The 19,319-nt window shown below is 47.1% G+C and overlaps 1 protein-coding gene and 1 long non-coding RNA gene across 6 annotated transcripts in view; one reads left to right on the forward strand and one right to left on the reverse strand.

Moving 5' to 3' along the window:
- DDX31 (DEAD-box helicase 31) overlaps positions 1-18,119 on the forward strand; it is a 43,881-nt gene extending 25,762 nt beyond the window's left edge. The window contains exons 18-20 of one of the 5 annotated variants that reach the window (XM_068211178.1): positions 4,981-5,092; positions 10,211-10,391; positions 17,691-18,119. In XM_068211178.1, the coding sequence (XP_068067279.1) occupies positions 4,981-5,092; positions 10,211-10,391; positions 17,691-17,841 (444 nt within the window). In that variant the 3' untranslated portion in view covers positions 17,842-18,119. Of the gene's footprint in view, positions 1-4,980; positions 5,093-10,210; positions 10,392-12,393; positions 12,851-17,690 lie in introns of those variants that run through there. The other 4 variants (XM_068211179.1, XR_011005599.1, XR_011005600.1 and 1 more) reach the window with 4 other exon arrangements.
- LOC137486155 (uncharacterized) lies at positions 13,850-16,359 on the reverse strand. The gene is made up of 2 exons (XR_011005601.1): positions 16,138-16,359; positions 13,850-16,030 (listed from the first exon to the last, which is right to left on the reverse strand). It is a non-coding gene; the product is annotated as an uncharacterized lncRNA (long non-coding RNA).
- Positions 18,120-19,319: the final 1,200 nt, after the last annotated feature.

Genomic DNA, 19,319 nt, shown 5'->3' on the forward strand with positions numbered 1-19,319 from the left:
TTAGCAACAAAAACCTAACCAAGCCTGTTTGGTATTTCTACCATGCTTCCAAATTGTCAAATGCTCTACACATTGAAGCACTGAATTTTTTTTAAAACACTTCTTTTGGCTTTCTTCCTTCCCTTCCAAAAAGCTCTAAACCCAGCTCCTCTTTGAAAGGAGCAGTTGCTGGCTTGGGCAGTGCTGCTGGGCAGGCCCTGCCATGCCAGGTGCTGCACGTAGGAACTTGCACAGAAGGACTTGGTTCCTTTTGCTTTCAAAGGTGGGATTAAATTCCTCTTTTCCCTGTGACATCAAAGCGAGTGGGATTTTGCTGTTGACTTCACTGGAGCTGAGCTCCATCCACTGTGGTTGTAGGATGGTTTTAATCTCCCTCAGGAACTTAGAAATACAGAATAACCAGTTTTTATGTGACTCAGTCTGAAAGAATAGAGCTTCTCTTCATGGGAAAAGTTCTGTTTCATTTAATGGGGATGGAATTACAGCAGTTCTGTCAATATGAAACAAACTCCTTCAGGAATGACTTGAAAAATATATTAATGCAATCAAGGACTTGCTGTGTTTGTGAGGTCCATGTTTATATTGCCATGAAGTCTCTTGAGTGGTCAGCTCAGAAGCTGCAGGGGCATTTCTCAAGTTTTCAGGAGGGTTAATCTCTATTAAATTCCTTAAATTTGCCACATGAGCAGTACCATAAGCTGGGAGTGCAGTGGGACAGGGGGGATTGAGGAGGTGTCAGGAGGAGCTGAACCTGATCCTATTGGGACATTGCCACTGGAGGGAGGTTCAGCTCTGCTCTCAGCTCTCCGTGCTCTGAGTCATGTATATATTATAGTCCTGCACACAGGAACCTCATTATGATGCTCTTCAGTTCTCATTGCCTCAACTCAAGTCCATTATAAGTACCACACTGGAACATGTATTTTTTTGGGCTTCTGTGTGCAGCCAGGGAGCAAGCTGAAGTGCCTGTAAAATGTATATTTTATATTTAGGTATATGAAATATATATGTGGCTATGTCTGGGCGTGTGAATGTTCACCTGCCTACAAAGAGAATAAATTTGATCTTTCAACTTTTATGGAGGGGGGCAAGGGGGACTTGGTGAGTTCTAGAGAAGGTGTGTGGAGGTTAGTAAAAAGTTGTTATTAAAACAAAATCCTTCATTTTGTTTTGAAGTGTAATGGAAGCAGGAGATGTTACAGCCGGGCTTTTTGGTGGGTTTCCCCATATTTTTTTTTCCTGTTTTAAGAACGAACTTTTCTACCTCAGTCTAGTCTTACTGTGTTTCAATTTATTTTTCATTATCATGTTCTCTTAATGAAATCAGAAGTTTTCAGTACTTATCCCAACCTCTCAAACCTAAAGCCTGCCATCTTCATCACTGGAAGTTTCCTTCTGAGAGAAATCCATGTATCTTTTCCTGGTTAAGTTGGCATTTTTGGGAGTTACCCTGATGTCTCAAACTGCTTAAATAGCATTGCATCCTGACTTTTTTCTCTTGCGTTTCTTCTTTTAGCTTATAAATAATGTTATTGTCCACAGTCATTATGCCAGTGCTTTGGGATCTGCCAGAACAGGCTTTTAAGGAATCACAAGGCAGAAAAAGTTCTCGTATCCCACTGTTTCTCCATGATGGCAACAGTGCTGCTTATTTAGCAGAGGGATGGGGATGCAGGTCAAGCAAACCTCTGGAGTAGGCTTTTATCTTTGGGGTCTTGGAAAAATGTGTAAGGTCTCAAATTAATTGTCCTGCTCATCCAAACCAGGATTAAAGCTTGCCTGTGTGAGTAAAACATGTGGAATGGCTTCCATGCCCTTCCAGTAGCACTGATTTATTTGATCTGTCCAGACACTCAGTCATGGGCAGGTTTTATTTTCACAGTTTTCCTCTGAGTCAGTTTTAAATTTAGATTTTTTTATTATTATTATTATTATTGGGGTGGGTTTTATTTTTACTTTTTTAGATGAACCTCCCTGGAAGACAGGAATCAAACACAGTTTTTTTTTCATGCCCATTAGGGTGCAATTTTAAAATGAGTTCTGTCTCAGGGGTCTGAAGGGGATAAAAGACAAAGTGAAGATGGGAGGAGGGGAGAAGCTGTTTTCCGAGGACATTATGTTTCCTGCCATTTGCTTTTTTTTTATTTATATCTCTTGCACTGACCTCACACTTTGGAAATTATGCACCGAGCTTTTTATCCCTCATTTTTGTCTTACTTTTTTTTTTATTTTCCCCCAGCACCAGGAAGAAGAGATGCCTCATTTTGAAACCTAAAGGGGGGAATAAGAAAAGTCCTTTGTAATATATTGCCATATTATCACTAAATCCCCTGACAGTTGTGACACAGAAGCAAGTCACCTGTCACTTAAGCTTGAGGTCTCTTTAATTTTCTCCTGGAATTCGCACCAGGCTGTCTTTAATTTGAGGCCTTTATTGGAATTCTGAAACCTTTCTGCCTCCCTGGTGCTCAGATCTATTCTGAGTGCTGTTACAGAATGTATACAATAACCAACACAGGGATTCAGAGGGGGCTGAAGCACTGTTTATTTAACACTCTGGAGGGATTTTCGTGCTTATTCGGTCCTGGCTACCCAGCTTTCAATATCGCTTTGACAACCGTTATGCCCTTCTCATTAATTTTAAACAGTTAAAACACAGGAAAAAGAGAAAAAGTTTTCATTATTAAAGTGCTTTACTTTTTAATAACAGAGGATTCTGTCCGCCAGGGGAAAGGGCAAACCTCACTAATTTCACATTCATATTAAAAAGCGCTGGGAAGGTGACACTTGGTGCTGCCAGGAGGCTTAACAAAAGGAAAGTGCTGGGGCTGGGAGGAGCAGGCGGGGCCAGAAAGTTTTGTGTTTCACATCGGTGGAAACTTGGTAGTGACAACAAGGAGTGGCCACTTCGGACAGGCAGCTCCACTTGGGGGTCACTGAACCTCTGCAGGGCCCTTGGCTGGGGATGGTCTCAGCTTCAGGGCACACCTGAAGTCAAAGGAACCTGTGAGAGGAGTGTCCAGAGAAGGGCAGCAAAGCTGAGGAAGGGTCCAGAGGGTAAATGATGTGAGGAGCAGCTGAGGGAACTGGGGTGGATGAGCATGGAGGGAAAGAGGTTCAGGGAAGATAACTCACAGACAGGAGGGTGCAGCCAGGTGGGGGTCAGGACCTGCTCCCAGGGAACAAGGACAGGAGAGGGCACAGCCTCAAGCTGTAGCAGGAAAGGTTCAGGTGGAACATCAGGAAGAATTTCTTCACTGCAAGGGTGGTCAAGCATTGGAATGGGCTACCCAGGAAGGTGGTGGAGTCCCCATCCCTGGAGGTGTTCAGGAAAAACTGGATGTGGCACTCAGTGCCATGGTTTGGTTAACAAAGTGATGATCAGTCAGAGTTTGGACTCGATGATCTTGGAGGTCTTTTCTGACCTAAATGATGCTGTGATTCTGTGAGATGGATCCTGTGAGCCTTTCTTGAGGGGATTGGGAGACAGCAGAGACCAGAAATCTGGGAGAGTTAATGAGTTACAATAGCTAGGCTGTCCTGGGAGGTGCAGGTGGACAGTCAGTCCAGGCAGTGGGTGACAGGAGCTGCAGCCCCAGGTGTGTGCTTTGCTGAGGAATTACCTGGAATTCTGGAAGCTGTGGGATCCTGAGTTTCAGAGAGGGCACGGTGCAGGGCATTTAAACTACATTTGAGGTCTGTCTCTGGGCACATTTGCTGTTGGGTACAGAGTGGCACAGCTGGGACAGGAGAGCATTTTGTGTCAGGTGCTGGCAGCCCCCACGGTCCCTGGAGTTTGTTTGTGGTGTCAGTGGGACGTGGCTCCTCTGGACTGGCAGCAATGCAGAGCAAAGAGGGGTTTGCAGCATTAGCATGCAGATCTGCCAGAGAAGAACAGCAGGATTGCTGCCTTGGCACAGGGCTGCTCCAGAATCCCAGGAGCTGGATGTTTGTATTCAGTCAGCCCTGCTCGGGTGAGGGGTCTGACCACTATCAGGCTGCTGCCTTGGGTCTGGCACTCTCACTCTTGGATGCTGGTTCCTGTCTTGAGTCACACTGGAGAACTGTGGCCCTTTTCTGGGAGAGGTGCACATCCATGGACGCTTGGCTATGCACTTTGCTGTCAGCTTTCCATCAAAAATTTCACTTGTTTTCTGGTCCACATTTCCTTTCTCTATCTGGATCCCTCAGAGAGGGAGAGAGCCTCTCTTCTCCTCCCTGTAACAGCTTGCTCCCAGGAATGTTTGTTTTCCATTTCCTGAACTGCATCCTACAGTCTGATCCCAGGAAAGCTGGAACACGTGCAAAATTGCCCTTTTGGCCTGAGGAAGTTTATTCTGTCGTGCCTTTGGTGCAAGGGGCTTGTCCTGCACTAGAGGAGCCAAGTGATGGCAGTTCCAGTCAAATATGATGTGTTGGCAGTCAGGAAACCTCATGTAGAAGTCCATGCTGGAATTCATGAGAAGTTCATTTGGTTGCCTTTGTTCACAGGTGCTGAATTAGTCTCTTCTCTGGAGCTTGGGGTGATTGTGGATCTCGTGGTCTCCTGCCCTGGGTGTTTTGGGGAAGTGCACAGGGGAGCTTGCAGCATCACTCTGAAACTGTTACTGCGGGGTCTGGGGGGAGATATTCCAAATAATTCCAATGGAAACAAGAAGTGGGATCTGGCCTGTTGTACCTGGAAGCAAAAACAAAAAGGGAAGGGAAGAGAAAAGCAAGGGGAAAAGATATGTGATAGATGTTAGAAAACACAAAATTAAAACTGATTTGTTCTCCCCACCACACGGCGCTCACTTGCTGCTCTGCCTTTAACATCTTTATCTGGATTTTTTTTTTCCTCTAGTAATATTGAGAGGATTACCTTTGTTGGCCCCTGGGTAGTTGCTGTGTGATTTTACTGTTATTAAATCTATTGTAAACTGCTTCATTATTCCTGACTCAAATTCTCTCTTTCCTCTAATCCTCCTGCCTCCCTGGTAGAAATCCTGTGGCAAGAACCCTCAGGAAGTCCGGGAGAGGGCCACGGTCCTGCAGACAAAATTTGAAAATCACGTCCATTCCAGCGAGGGGACTGTCCAGTGGGCAAAGAAAGGTCAGTGAGCTTCCTTCCACTTATCCCACAAGGGCTCAGAGGGGCTGCCAAGGTTTTCTTCTGGGGCACAGCATCAGGGAAAAGGCCTGGAAGAAACATTTTGGGGCCGTTGGGTTCTGCAGGGGGCTGAGGCAGGCCCAGAAGGCTTTGTGGTGATATTAAATGTTAATTTCTGGCGTTCCCATATTAGGTGCAAATGAGATTTAGTCTTGGCTTTCAGTGGGATTCACATCCAAGGGCTTTGACCCAATCACAGGAGCGAGTGGGTTTTGTGTGTTGTGCTGGGAAGGGGATGGGTGACTTCCTCCACCACATCCTGCTGCAATTCCCATCAGATGCCTCCAGTTCACCCCAGGGGTGGATTTGAAGCCTGAAAGGCAGGATGCAACCCTGACCAGGAAAGGATCTTGGATTGGAGCTGGTTGAGTGGGATGGGAGATAAAAGAGAGAGGGGCAACAACTCAAAAAGGCGGGAAGAATAAAAACTGGGATGGACTTGATAATTGTAGCTGTGTACAAGTCTGGGGTTTGATGTTCCATCTTTTCCAAGCAGTTGTCACTGAGCAGTGTAAGAGACTCTGCCCTTCTTCCTCTCAGTTTGGAAAATCGAGAGGAAGACAGATTTGGGAGAAAGATTAAAATCTTGCTGGGGATGTGGTAGGAAAAGAAACACCAAACTGTCCCCAGAGAGAAGCCATAAAGGTGGTGCAGGGTAGGCACTGTGGGAAGTCAGGCCCCGGAGCTCCTGGGCAATTACTTGGAATTTGACTATGAGTAACTGAGACAAGTCCACAAAATGCAAACCCTTTATGAAAGAGACTAAGCCATTCTTGCTCACAGTATTTAGGACTGGAGCCTTTCCCCTTTTTTTGAGTCTCCTCTTTCCACATCTCCCTTCCTGACTGTTTTCTTTTTTTTACCTCATTGCTCTGAGTCAAGCCCTGCTCTCTAAGCTTGTGTAGAAGTTATTTCAGTTCTGCAGCATTTCCAGTTCAGGGGGGTTCTGGTGAGATGGATTTGAATGGTGTGCACCATTCCTGTTTACCGTTCTGTGTACCTGCTGTGTGCACCTGCATACAGGTGTGGGACAGGTGTGCCTCGTGTGCTCACCTTCTGAAATCACCTTCCAAGGGGCCCAAAACCATATGGGGAAATTCCTCCTGGAGTTATACAATGTTTGGAGAAACTGGAGAAGGAGAGGCTGTTCTCGAGATAAAAATTAAGTTCAGCATGAAAATTGTTTGGAATCTTGAGAAGTGATTGTTCAGGAGGTCAGAGGTGCTGTTTTTTTCTGAAAGTTGTACTCCCTTCTCAGATGGTGACACAGCTGAGCATCCAGAGTATCTCCTGTGACTATCTGCTTACCCCATTTATTCTGCATTGTTTTTTATTATGTGTGGCTGTACTGAGGGGCAAAGGATTTGAAATTCTGCTGTTTCACTCTTTGCTCTCCCCCCACCACTGCACATCCCCGGGCTGAAATCTCACCCCACCTCCAGCAGTTGCAGAGTGCCGATTTCAGTTCCTTGGGGTTTTCAAACACCTTCCTCCTGCAGTGAAAGTGTTGGACTTGCTACACAAGCAGCTTGCACCCATTTTCAGGTGTGTGGTGTGGTTTTGTAGCTGCTCTTTTAAATCCACAATCTCAAAGCATGTGGGGAATAATCCTTCATTCTGCATGGATGAGCTTCTTGCTGCTCTCTTGGGATTTCTTGTACCCCATGCAAACTTCTAACCTGAAATGCCTGTGACAGGAACAACCAGTGAATAACTCTGGTCACACCTAAAAAACCTCTGTGGTTCCTCTCTACCCAGTGCCACTGTGCACACACCCACCCACACACACTTGTTGCTGACCTCAGCATTAATAACTTCTTTAGCCACGGAAAAGAAGCACAGAAAATACATCAGGAAATGCTGAAATACTGTGCATCCCATTTATCTTGTAGAGAAGCACTCCACCTCTTTTTCCAACTCTGCTATCTACATATGCAAATTTTCCACTGCTGAGTGGCTTCCATAAGCCCCTCTTCCTCCCCTCTGAGCCAGGCATCATGAATAATTAACATGGCAGCTGGCTTTTGCTTTCATGGCAGACAATCAATTGGAAACTGTGCCAGAGATGCATTTGTTTCTCTCTCTTTTTCTGTTTCTCCCCATTTTCTGACCTAGTCAATGTTAATAAGCAGTGTTTGCACTGCAGCCTGCTTTCAAAAGGCGAGTGGCTCCCTGCCCGCTCTCCCCTTCTGCCTCTGGGTCCCGTGCTTTTCACACTCTAATCAAATGGTTCAGGAAGGTGCTGCCCTTCAAACTTGATTGACTGATCAGCAGTAAGATGGGTGGGAGGAGGGGTCTGCCTGGGCCCTGCTACCTGAAGGATGAGCCTTATCAAGAGTGGAGCCCCTTTTGGGAAGTGGAGGATGCTCATCCCAAGGCTTTGCATGGTGATAGGTGCTTCATTTCAGAGCTGTGGGGCCAGAAGGAGCTCAGGAGACTGATCCTGTGTGTCCCTGAGTTACAGAGAGGGTAAGGAAGCAAACCCTGCTTTCCTCCTCCTCATTTCCTAGTTTTACAGCCAGCAGTTGAGCATTTAGCATCCTCCTTTCTGTCCTCAGCTCCTGTGTGTGGAGAGGGACAGCAGAGTCACAGGAGCCCAGGGCTGTGGCACAGTGCTCAAATCCGTGGTGGTTTTGGTGCATCCTTCCCTCCTGCTCCCACCTGCTCTGGCAAAGTGCCTCCCAGTTTATCCAGCCATGCTGAGGCTGTGCCCTGGGGCCAGTGCTGGGAGCTGGCTGCCAGCTGAGAGCCTGGTGAACAGGTTATGGCACCTGTCTCCCTTTCATATTCCATTACCCTGTTTCAAATAACAACAAGCCATCTAACCCCCATCACACACAGAACACACTGGCTTTTTTCTTTTCTTCCTTTGATTTTCCACACTTGTATTTCCTGGAGAAAAATGGGGATGCAGGGGTGCAAAGGACCAATCTAAATCCTCTGTCTTACATGAGCACAAGTCCAAATCCCACTCCAAGCCAGTCCATGTTACCTTAGACTTGTGTTGGTGTGATAAAAACTCTCAACAGCTCAGGCTGTTTGTTCCTGTGGCATCAAGATAAGGACCCCTGTACATGAATTATGGCCTGACCAGCACTGTTACCTGTCTTTGTGAGTTGTTTTTCTAAACCTCTGTCTCTTTGATCACAAAATCATAAAAGAATTTCAACTTTAAAAAAAATCCAATAAAGCATTTCATATCTGGCCACTCTGATTGCACATAAAAGCCAGAAAACATGGCTCTGGCAACAATGAGAGGTCTAAAGACCTGATAGTAAAGATTTTTAAAAGAATCTCATCCACAAGGTCTGCATTTGAATCTCATGGGTGCTGTAATGAACATCTCAGCTCTGAGCTGCTCAGAGGTGAGGCAGTTTCCTGGGCTGGCACTGTGACCTGCAGCTCCAGCCAGGCTCTCAGTTCAGCTCTGGGCTAGTGCCTTGCAGCTCTCCTTGGTTTTGTGTGCTCTGACTCACAGCTGGATCTGGCAGGTGTCTGTCAGGACTTTGGGAAGAGGGGAGCCTTTGACACTTTTCTTCTCTAACTCTGATCTGGGGAGTTGGTACCAGCAGCTTTTCCTCTCTGCCCAGCTGTGGGAGATGAGCTCAGCCTTCATAATAACAGGATCTTTAGTATCAGCCATTTCAAGTGCTGTGAGGCAGACAGCTGTATTAGCTCCAATGGGATTGAATTCAAAGCAGGAGCAAGTTCCTATTGTTCCCTTTGAAGAGTTACACCTTCTCGTAGGTGAATTTGACCAATAACTTTATGAAAAAAAAAACAGCAGAACAGGAGTTTTGAGAGCATTTGAGCTGGTTTATAAGCCCTCAGAAGGATGGCCTTCAGACAGGAGACTGAGACAGTATTTGGAATTTATCATTCTCTTTTTTGGGAAAACACAGGTCTCTCGGTGCTCAGAAGCCTCTAAAAGAGCAGCATTGTGAAATTGGGAAGAAGGTGCAAAAACCTCAATCTTTTCTTCTCATCGATTGGGAAAAGGAGTTCGCTTTGCTCAGTAAACAGAGCTTTGATGGATTCCCTGGGTCCTTCCAGGAGCTGATCTGCTAAAATGACATTTTTATTACTGTTCATAAACTCCAATCTCCGGCTGCTGCCAAGAGATTAGACATAAGCTGTGGGCAAACTTGCTGGTCTGGTGGCTCAACAGGCAAGGGCAGGAGAGGTGAGAGTTTAGAGCTCACTGCTGTCAGGAGTGAGAGGGAGAGGCAGGAGGTGCTTTGGAGTGAGGGCTGGGGGGACACAGGAGGTTTAGCAAGCAGAGGATTGAGGGGAGGCATTTTGTGAGCTGCAGAGTTTCCTTCCTGGAAGTCCCTCTATTCCCAGAGCAGGGGCCAGCCCGGGTGTAGTGAACGTTCTGGGGACGGGGAGGAGCAGAGGTAGTGCTCATAATAGTGGATGATTGTCTTTAGAGCAATGAGCCCTGAGGGAAGGGCATTACAGGAATATAAAGATGGGAAGGGAAATTTGCACACAGTTCTATTATTTTTCCCTTTTGAGAAGGTGAGCTCTGTTCTCAGTGTGCTGATGAGTCAGGAAATCCATCCGGCTCTCAGATATTTATAAGGGACTAGCTGGTAACTGGTGAAAAATGCATGGACTACTGGGACTCTAATATCAGAGGAGTCTTCCTGTGCCATCTCCATGCTTCTCTCTCTTCGTCCCTGCGTCTCTGTTCCCACTCTCCTCTTATCTGCTGCCACTCAGTGTCAATGACTCTTGAGAGAAGTGCCACAAACTCACCTTTTGTGGCCAAAGGAGCAGCCTTGCAGGAGCCAAACCCAGTGCAATTCAATAGAGCTTTGTTTCAGTTCCTAACACCTCTCCAGCACTTACCTTCCCCTTTTGGGATTCTACCAGTACTGTGCAACCTTCACAGGTTTTTAACATGCCAACCTTTGCTGCCAGCTGCTGACCAGAAGGTGTCCCAAAGGACCAGACCCATGTCCTTTCAGATGGAACAGCTGAATCTTTAAGTGTGTGTGTATATGTATAAAAATGCAGCAGCAAACAGAATTCACTGGTGTTTTTCTTTCCCCTCAGCACTGCAGTCTTTCCTTTGTGCCTATACCACCTATCCCAAAGACCTCAAGCACATCTTCCACATCAAATCTCTCCACCTGGGTCATGTGGCCAAGAGCTTTGGGCTGAGAGATGCCCCCCAGAACCTGACTGCTCTTCCAACTGCGGGCTCAAAGAAGAAAACCAAACCAAGACCGAAAAGGTAGGTCAGTCTGTTCCTGAGCTGTGCTGTGCTTTGCTCCTCAAGGTGGTTGAGCTTGCTCCAGGAATCGAGTGTCAAAAAGGCAGATCTGTTGGTAGAAATGATCCTTCTGCAAACCTGGAGGTGCAAGTAGCTCTGGCAAAAGCATTTCTGCAAAATCCTGTGGGATCTCTCCTGAGAATAGTCTGCAGCAAGCCCAGAGTTGCAGCTCTATCCCCTCTAATGTGTGGTCAGGGCTGTTCTGGGTCCCTCTGTTTTGTAAAGAGTTGGAGACTCCCTGATGCTGCTGGAGGAGCCCTGAACCCTCTTCTGTGCCTGCAAGGGAGCTGAAGGTGCTCAGTGCATCTGATCCTGGCTGCTCTGAGTTGGTTCCACAGGACAGATAATCCTCTCTTTTGGGATCACAGTGCTGAGGACACACTCTCTTCCCCAGTGCAATGGCAGGGTCCAAACCTCTGCCTTGCTAGTAAAATCATTGCAATTATTCAAAGGAGGAAAATCTTTTTTCTTTATCAGCATCAGTTGTGACTCTTGCCGTGTAATTGTTGCTACAAACCCCGTTAGCAAGCCTTAGCCATGCAATTAAAGCACTAATCCACATAATTGTTCCAGGGCTGGGCACTTCTCTTGCACATGCATCTATCCCATGAAAAGAAAAAAATGCAAGGGGAAGGGATTTGAAAATAAAAAGTTGGAGCCTGCATTGTCCTGCTTTCAGCAGCCACCAGGGACAGGCCACTGCTCTGCCTCCTGCTCCAGCTGACCCTCCTCAGCAGATGGGCAACAGGATGGGAATGCCCCTGTGAGCAGGGGATTTAAGGGAGCTTTATTTCGGGAAGAATAGCCTGATTAGCTGATAAAGAGCATGTAAGATGGTATGGGGTGGGCTTTGATGTCTTGCTGGCCCAGCAGGGTGTCAAGCTATGACTGACAGTAGCGTGTCACAGGATTACTTGGCCTGTAACAATGCCTCTCTCTGTTCCTGTGATGTTGCTACTCTGTTAGAGCTACTTTTCCCCTTGTTACAAACCTCTTTTAGATGGGGGTTCCTCCTCCCCAAGTCTTCATCCCATTACAGCACAGACAAGCTCAAGATACAGTAGGTATTTACACACAGGACGTGTGGGGTTGGGGGATGTGGAGGTGTTGGAACAAATGGTCTGAGAGTGATTTGAGAGCTCATTTGCACGTGGATCACAGAATTGCAGCTCAGGGAAAGTGGGCAGACTTTGCACAGCTCTGTCACGGCTCAAGCTCCAGATTTCAAATCCGAGGGCATCTGCAAAGTTAAGACCCTGCAAAAAATAGCCAAAGTTGTGGTGTGCAACAATTGTTCCTGCCTATGAAACTTGGCTTTAATCAGCTTTCTCTGTGTGTGCTTAAAAAATAAATAAATAAAGGGAGAGGGTATATTAGTATTTATAGGATAGTTTAGAGAAAGTGAATATTGATTCAAATTCAGTCCGCACTTGCATAAATCCAAGATTATGCTATTAACTTAGAGAATTGCTTTTGATTTCACACTGACAAAGCAGAAAGCAAAACTTAGCCTGCCATTTAGAAGACAAATGGTTTCTAATTGTAAAATGCAAGGCTTGAAGTTATAACAGCACAGTCACAGAGCAATCTTTTTAATTATATTTCTCACATGATGCTGTGAGTGTTGGTTGTCGTATTACACATTGTCTCCCAACATCTGATACTGGTTTTTAATCAGGCTGCTCACTAAAGCCTCATCTCTCAGCACCTGCCTAGAGAATAAAGAGCAGGCACTCCAGGTTGAAAGTGGGGTAAAAGGCAATCATTAAATGTTTCCTTAAGAGGACAAAGAAAACTTTTCATTTCTTTTGAAGTCTCCTTTTGTGCTTGGCGCCTCCTTGGAGAGCCTGCTTGGGGAAGGTGAGACAGTGAGAGGGAGCAGCCAGGTGTGTGATGTTTCTGTGCTGAAATGTGGGAGCAGCCCTCTCCTCAATGCCCATGTCAACTTCCATGCATTTTTCAGAGGTCTTTGTGCAAACCAGCTGTCCCCTTAGCTGTAGTGGATCTTGCACAACCCGATCTAAAGACGGAAAAATAATTGCTGGCGATGCTTTTTGAAAGTTGCAATGCTGTGTTGAGGTGAGAGATGAGCACACGAACCAGATACTGCATATTGAATTACAGCACATCAGCTTTGTCAGTGTCTGGGCTCATGCTTTGACGGCAGGGTAGAGGCAAGGAAGCTGATCCCACCTCCAGTGAGGGATTAGCTGTCCTTGCTTCACTGTGGAGTCGCAGCACGCCGAGGAAGTGGCTGACAGGCCAGATAGACTTGTCTTTTGACTCCTTCACAATGCACATGCCAAAGACCCACTGCCATTCCACCATGCATCCCTGTGCTGCTCAGGCTTTTGCATTCTGGATCAACTGAGGGTCTGCTTTCCCTTTGAAATCAGGAAGGCCAGTGTGTGCCCCCAAAGGCTTTCACTGCAGTGAGCAGTTGCAACTTGATTTGGCTTTTTTTGTGAGTTCAGGCCATCACAAGCAAAGATGACTCTTTAGTTCAGCTGATTCTGTGGAACTCCCTGCTACAGGAATTTCTGATGCAAGAAATGCTCAGAAGGATTGAATTTACTTGTGAATATCAACAATTGCTACAGCATATGCAAAAAATTATATAAAAACAAAAGTGAAAATCCCCTCATGCTTCAGAGTTTCAGGTGGGTTTCAGGAACCCACCCAGCAGGAGAAGGTGTTCTTAATTCCTGAATTCCTCTGCATTTCCCCCTGCCCAGGTCTGAGCTGATTCAGGTGAAATGGGATCAGGAAGAGGTGTTTGAGAGCACTGCTGTACATCATTATCCCAGTGCTGTGACGTGGAGATGGGCATGGCCTGAAGGCTTTGGCTTCAGGATCATCGTGTTAATTCATTCTCCAGCATGGTCAGATAGAATCAGACAATTCCTGAGAAACAGACCTTGTAGCCCTGTGTCCTCCCCATGGCCAGGGCAGCAGTTTCCTTTGGGTGCAAACTCGTGGCCTTTTACCTTCTCTCCCACCTCACATCCTGGTTCCACTTTTGAGCATCTTGGCATTGACAATTTTGAAAAAATACAGGGTTTTGTGACTCAAGGCTGCAGCTGGGCCTCCCTGCACAGCAATTGTCTCACCATTAGAAGCACTTTGCTTGCCAGTTTTTATGTGCACATTTAGAGCTTTCCTGATACCACTTAATTAGTCAAAATGCAGCTTTGGAATTCTGCCCACTGGGAATTTCACTTTGGGCAGTCTGCTCTAGAAAGCCAAACTGGAGCTCAGGTAAGAGCATGTATCCATGGGCAAATGGAGCCAAAAATGAGACATGGCTGCTGTGAAAGGAAACATCACCATCACTCTTCATTAAGGCAGTTCAGGGACACAGGTGAGTCCTGGCTACCACATCACAATGTTATAAAAGAAATCCTCATATGAAATTAAAGTTTTATAGTTGTAAAATCCATCTGATTGTTTCCTGCATACAGCGGTGCCCTTTATTACTGTCCTGTTCCACTGTGGCTGCAGCACAGAGCTTTTGCTCCATCTCTAATCAAGTTTAACAGTGCTTGCACACAGAGCTGGAAAACCTCTGTGCTGGGGGCTGTGCACCAAAAATTGTCATCTCTCTGTAACTGAAATGTATTCTGTTTCTAGGCTGGGAAAGGGCCTGACAGAAGCAAGAATCCTGGGAGGATCCCAGCCTCCCAGTGCTGCTTTTGTCCTTTTCCCATAGGGTGAAGACCAAGGGATGGCAGTGAAAGTGAGACTGGGGTTTCTGTGTGGCTGAAATACATTTGACTTCAGTAGGGCAAGGTGGACTTTGCTGTTCAGCACATCCCAGTGTGGAGACCACCCTGCCCTGAGTGCTCTGGAACAGGCTTGGTGCTCATTCTGGCTGGGTAATAATTTTCCTTGATCTTCTCAAGCATCTGCATCAGCTGGGAGCAGAGGACCTGGGCCATCTGTTGACCTGTCGAGAGCAGTGTAGGATTGCTGATGGATTTCTTGCCCCCACTCTTCAAAAACAACAGCAGCAAAACCAACCCAAACAGGGTTGCATTGGCTGCAGATGGTTCATCCAGTGCTATAAGTAGGAAAAGCAGGTGTTGCAGCAGCCTTGGCCCAGAGGTAACCCAGCTCTGCTGCTGGCACAGTGTCAAGGAGCTGTTGGAGATGCTGTCAGGCAGATTGATAGTGCAATCCACGTTGAAATGTTTTCTGATAAATGGAACGGCCTCCTCGGGTCTCCTCCAAAGACACACCATGAGTTCTGGGACTGTGTGTCAGAACTTCATCCTCCTCCTTCCTCAGCTGGAGCAATTTGGGAGCCTTTGGATGCTGCAGATGCTGGGAGTTGGTTAAAGGTCACTACACCTGTGCACTGCATTGCAGCAGCATCTCACACAGCAAGACAAAGGAACAGGCAGTGATGCCAGCCAGGTTGAGAGACACCTCCAAGAACAAGCTCACTCACCACTGAGGTGAAAAGATGAGCAGAGACATCTTCTGAGCCAGAAAACAAGACCCAGGAGAAGGAGATCAGTCCAAACCATTCAGATTTCCTCAGAGATGGAGGCTTGGGCAGCAGCAGCATCCCTAAGATCACTGTGGCTCCCAGGTGGGGAAGGGGAGCACATGCTGGGAACATTTCTGTAAGTGGGTGTAGAAGGGAACTGAAGCAGAGGAAAGAAGGATTTTACTCTTTCCTTCACTGCACACTTTTTCTTCCAGATGTTCCTCTCCTGCCTTTTCATCATTCAGTGATGTATTTAGCAAGATTCACAAGTTTCTCATGTTTAAACAGTGAATAAAATAATCCCAGTTTTCTGGAGGATAACAGATTTTTTTTTGTCTTTAGAACTTTGGCCTGATCTTTTCCAGCCTTTCAGGAGATAACAAAGTCATCTGGAGACAGTTCCTCTTTTTGCTTATTGTTTCTCTGCTGAGGGTATTGGTACCAGCTTTTGTGAGGTTGCAGCTTAATTACAGATGTGCACAGGCAGCTCTGAACCTGAGTCTTTTATTCCTTCCTCTGTCTCAGTATACCATGATGCCTAGACATGAGATCACAGCAAGAGATGCTCATCATCCTTGTGTTTTTCCAGTGATGGGAGCATGGGTTCTGTCTGCGTTGCAAATGCATCTTTACACTTACAGCCTTTCTGTGAAGCTTTTTGCCACAGCATCACCACACACCTCCATTAAATTAACACCCCACCAGCCCTCAGCAACAGGGAAAGCACAGGGAGCTGGGAGAGTGGACATGGAGGCCAAAGAGATTAAAAACCTTGCCCAAGGATGCTCAGGGTGAATGTTAAGGTCTTGCTCAGTTCTCCTGGGCTTTGTCTCATAACCTGGGTGAGGGAAGGTGCCCTGTGGATATCTTGCTGCTCTGGCAGAGCCCCAGAGACTGTCACCAGTTGGGCAGAGAGAGGAATTTGCAGCTTTACAGCAGGAATCAGGGCTCCTGGCCTGGTGCAGTTTCCTGGTGTGCAGTCACTGCAGGCTGGTGCTGTTCCCTGTAGCTCTTCCATCTCATGGTTACACGGGGCTTTGACAGCTGCTTTTCTTCTGTCCGTGATGAGCACAGGTTCCACAGCACAACTCCATTGATTTTTGTGGCCCTGGGTTAGAGGGAGAAAGCTCCCTTTTCCCTGCATCCCTGCTTTTCTGTGCACAGCTGATCACCTCAGCAGGGAGTATTGATTTACTAATTGGGCAGCAATTTCACCTGATTGATAATAAAGTGTTGGACAACCTCCCTGCTGAGCTGCAGCTCAGCCCTGCAGCTACTGGTGGATTCCTTGTCCTTCTGCAGCAGAGAGTTCCCTGTTGTTAAGTAAACTGGTCTGTTGCTTGGAAACCCAGGAATTACTGTAGGAAATGCTTGGAGACAACAATCAAAGTGTCAAATAGGAACTTCACCCACTGGTGGAGGGGGCTGAGCAGGGGACACACCTGCACAGGCTGTGGGAAGGGAGCGAGCAAACACCCCAGGCAGCCAGGAGTTCACTTCCCTTGTCTGCCCTGTGTGTTTGGCCTATTGAATGCCTTGATCCATTGCTGCAGCCAGAATTTCTTCCTTCTCCTTAACGCCCAGCGTGGGTTTGGACACCTGAGGGGACTCTGAGGCAGGGCTAGAAGGTGTCACCTTTAGGACTGCTGAGTCCCTGTGCTGTCACCAAAGCTCACTGGCGTGGGGTGGGGCTGCTGTTCAGTTCAGCTCCCTCGTGTGCAGAGGGACAGACAGGTTTCTGTGCTGTTCTTCTGGAAGCACTTGAGACAGGTCCTTACTAGAACTTGCTCAGAGAGGTGCACCCTGGAGGTGTTCAGGGCCAGGCTGGAAGGGGCTCAGGTTGGACCTGGTCTAGTGAAAGGAATGAGATGATGTTTAGAGTCCCTCCCAACCCAACCCAGTCTGTGACTCTGTGCTGATGAGGAGCAGAGTGGGACCAACACCAGTAGCTGTGGACACCCTGTTGTGCCCAGGACCCTGGGAACGAGCTAGGGAATGACTGGTCCTGCACCCAAGAGATTGTATTTTAAATAACTGAGGGTGAGATTTACCCAAGGTTATAGAGCAGGACAGTGGCAGAACTCATGGTGGGAAAATGCTGAGTGTTTTTTTATATTTATAGCTGGCAGTTTAGGGCTGCAGGGACGTCCATGTTGGAGTTTGGTGGCCATGCAAAATGCAGCTACCCTTGCAAAAGCCATTCTCTGGAGAGGGAGGCTGTGAGGTGCATGTGATGGCTGCCGGACACTGCAAGAAAAGAAAATCTGTTGGATCTGTTTGGTTTAGACTCATGACATGCTAATTTTTTCCCTGGTTCGTTTAGGAGGGGGTTGAGTTTTCACTCTCTGGATTTAAGCTCTGTTTATAAAATGTTTCCATTGTTCAATGTCATTGGGCTGTTAGGTATTATTATTATTATTATTATTATTATTATTATTATTATTATTATTATTTATTTCCAAACTGCTGTGTCACCTCATTCATCAGCCTTCAGGCACACAAGCTTCCCTCCTTCTCCCCACCACCCTGCAAGAGCATTTGTACAGAACAAAGGCTTGCTTTGAAAAACGCCGTGATATTTTGCCACCTTTGTGAAAACCTGTCACAACAATACCTAATTTTGCATGAGGCAGAATTTCAAATCAAGCCTCAAGGAAAGGGAGCTGCTCCTTCTCTAATGTGCAGTTGTCAGTGGCATTGCAGGAGCCCACCCGGCAGGAGAAAGGAGTTCTTAATTCCTGAATTCCTCTGTTCTTCCCCCTGCCCAGGTCTGAGCTGCTCAAGAAGACCCATGGCAAACGCCGCCTTGCTGAGCTCCTGCGCTCTGAATATTCCAGTGGGATGGACACTGCTGGAGCCAAGGTCAAGAAGAAGAAGAAAAAGCAGAGAAAAGCTGGCAACCAGCAGATTCCAACATAAGCCAGGCCCTTCCAGTCATTGGCTGTAAAAGCTGCTTGAGTGCCTCAGCCGGGGGTCAGGGTGACCTGCCAAATCAAGTGAGGAGTGTTTCAATTTATCAGGCAAATGTGGGAGGGATCCTGGGGATCTTGGCCTCCTCCCCTTCATTCCATAGGTCCAAGTGGAATGGAATCTAGGCGTGTCCTGTTGTACTGCTGCAATTAAATGTGGCCTCCTGAAGATGCACCGTGTTCCTAAGATGGTTTTTTAGCAAGAAAAATAAAAAAAAGGTTAAATATTATTTTCAGAGAAACATGATGTGTGTGCAACATGAAAGTGAGACAAGTTTGGGCAGGCAGGAGGTGTTTTTCTGTTTAAAGAGCACTCCACAATCCCTTCACTTGCTGTTTCCGGCCAGGTAAACTTGGCAGGGGAGGTGTCCCAGGAGCACCATGGAGAGGGGAATCTGCCCTGTCCCCTGTCAGTGTAAAGGGAGCACTTCTGCTCCTGTCTCAGGTAATGAAGCCACGTTGCTGCCACCTCCTCTCCTGTCCTCTGTGCACTGGGCAAGGTCTGTCCCTGGTCACTTAGTCAGAATTGCCACCTGCAGTGATGCCAGTGGCAGGATTGTGGAGAACTCTTCAGTGCGGTGACACACAGTCCCTTTGGGGCAGAGCTCACGGGCACAGAGCTCCCTGTCAGAGCTCCTGAGAACAAACATTGTCACTGTGGGAAGGAGCCAGAGTGGAATCCAGCAGTCTCCAAATTTCTCCTTGCCTGCAGCGTGTTGTCATTCCTGATTGTGTAACACAGAGGGAGTATGAGATGTCTCACCTCTCTGAACATTAAAGCCTTTGCAGGTTCTTGCAAACCCTTACCAGTCGTGACCCAGCCTTTTGGGGTTCTCTGCCTTGCCTGGGCCTGCTTTGAGCTTATGGATTTCACTTCTTGCTTTTCCCATTTGCCATCCATCTTGTTCGCATTGGAGAACTGGGACACTGGGAAAAGGGGTGCAGGATGGCCCCAGTGTGCTGAGACATTTCACCACAGTGTGTGAAATGAAACCCAAACTGCCCTGTGAGTGGGAAAGTGGCCCCCAAAGCCTGCAGGAGATTTCCCAACTCCCCCAGCTCCCACAGGTGAGCACCCACCTGTCCCTCTCCACGTTCCTCCCTCTGCTCCTTCCAGCCCCTCCTAGAGCACAATCACCAAGCAGGGCACCACAGGTGAGAACAGCACAAACCCAGCCAAAACACAACTTTCTGCTGCCTGCACGTTTCTTCCTCAAGGAAAGGGATGAGGAAGAGCAACCCACCGTGACCTGAGCCAGGCATGTTTAATGCAGGAGCAGAAAGTGCTCAAACAGTGGCAATTTCAGATGTCAGAAGGAAGAAAAGTACTGAAAAAGGAGTATAAACAGATGAAAATGATGCCTTGTAAATGCAGAATTGAGGGCACCTACTTTGGGCTGTAGTGAGTCATACGAAGGATTGCAGGAG

This window comes from Anomalospiza imberbis, chromosome 21 (assembly GCF_031753505.1).
Source record: "Anomalospiza imberbis isolate Cuckoo-Finch-1a 21T00152 chromosome 21, ASM3175350v1, whole genome shotgun sequence".
Classification (NCBI taxonomy): Eukaryota; Metazoa; Chordata; class Aves; order Passeriformes; family Viduidae; genus Anomalospiza; species Anomalospiza imberbis.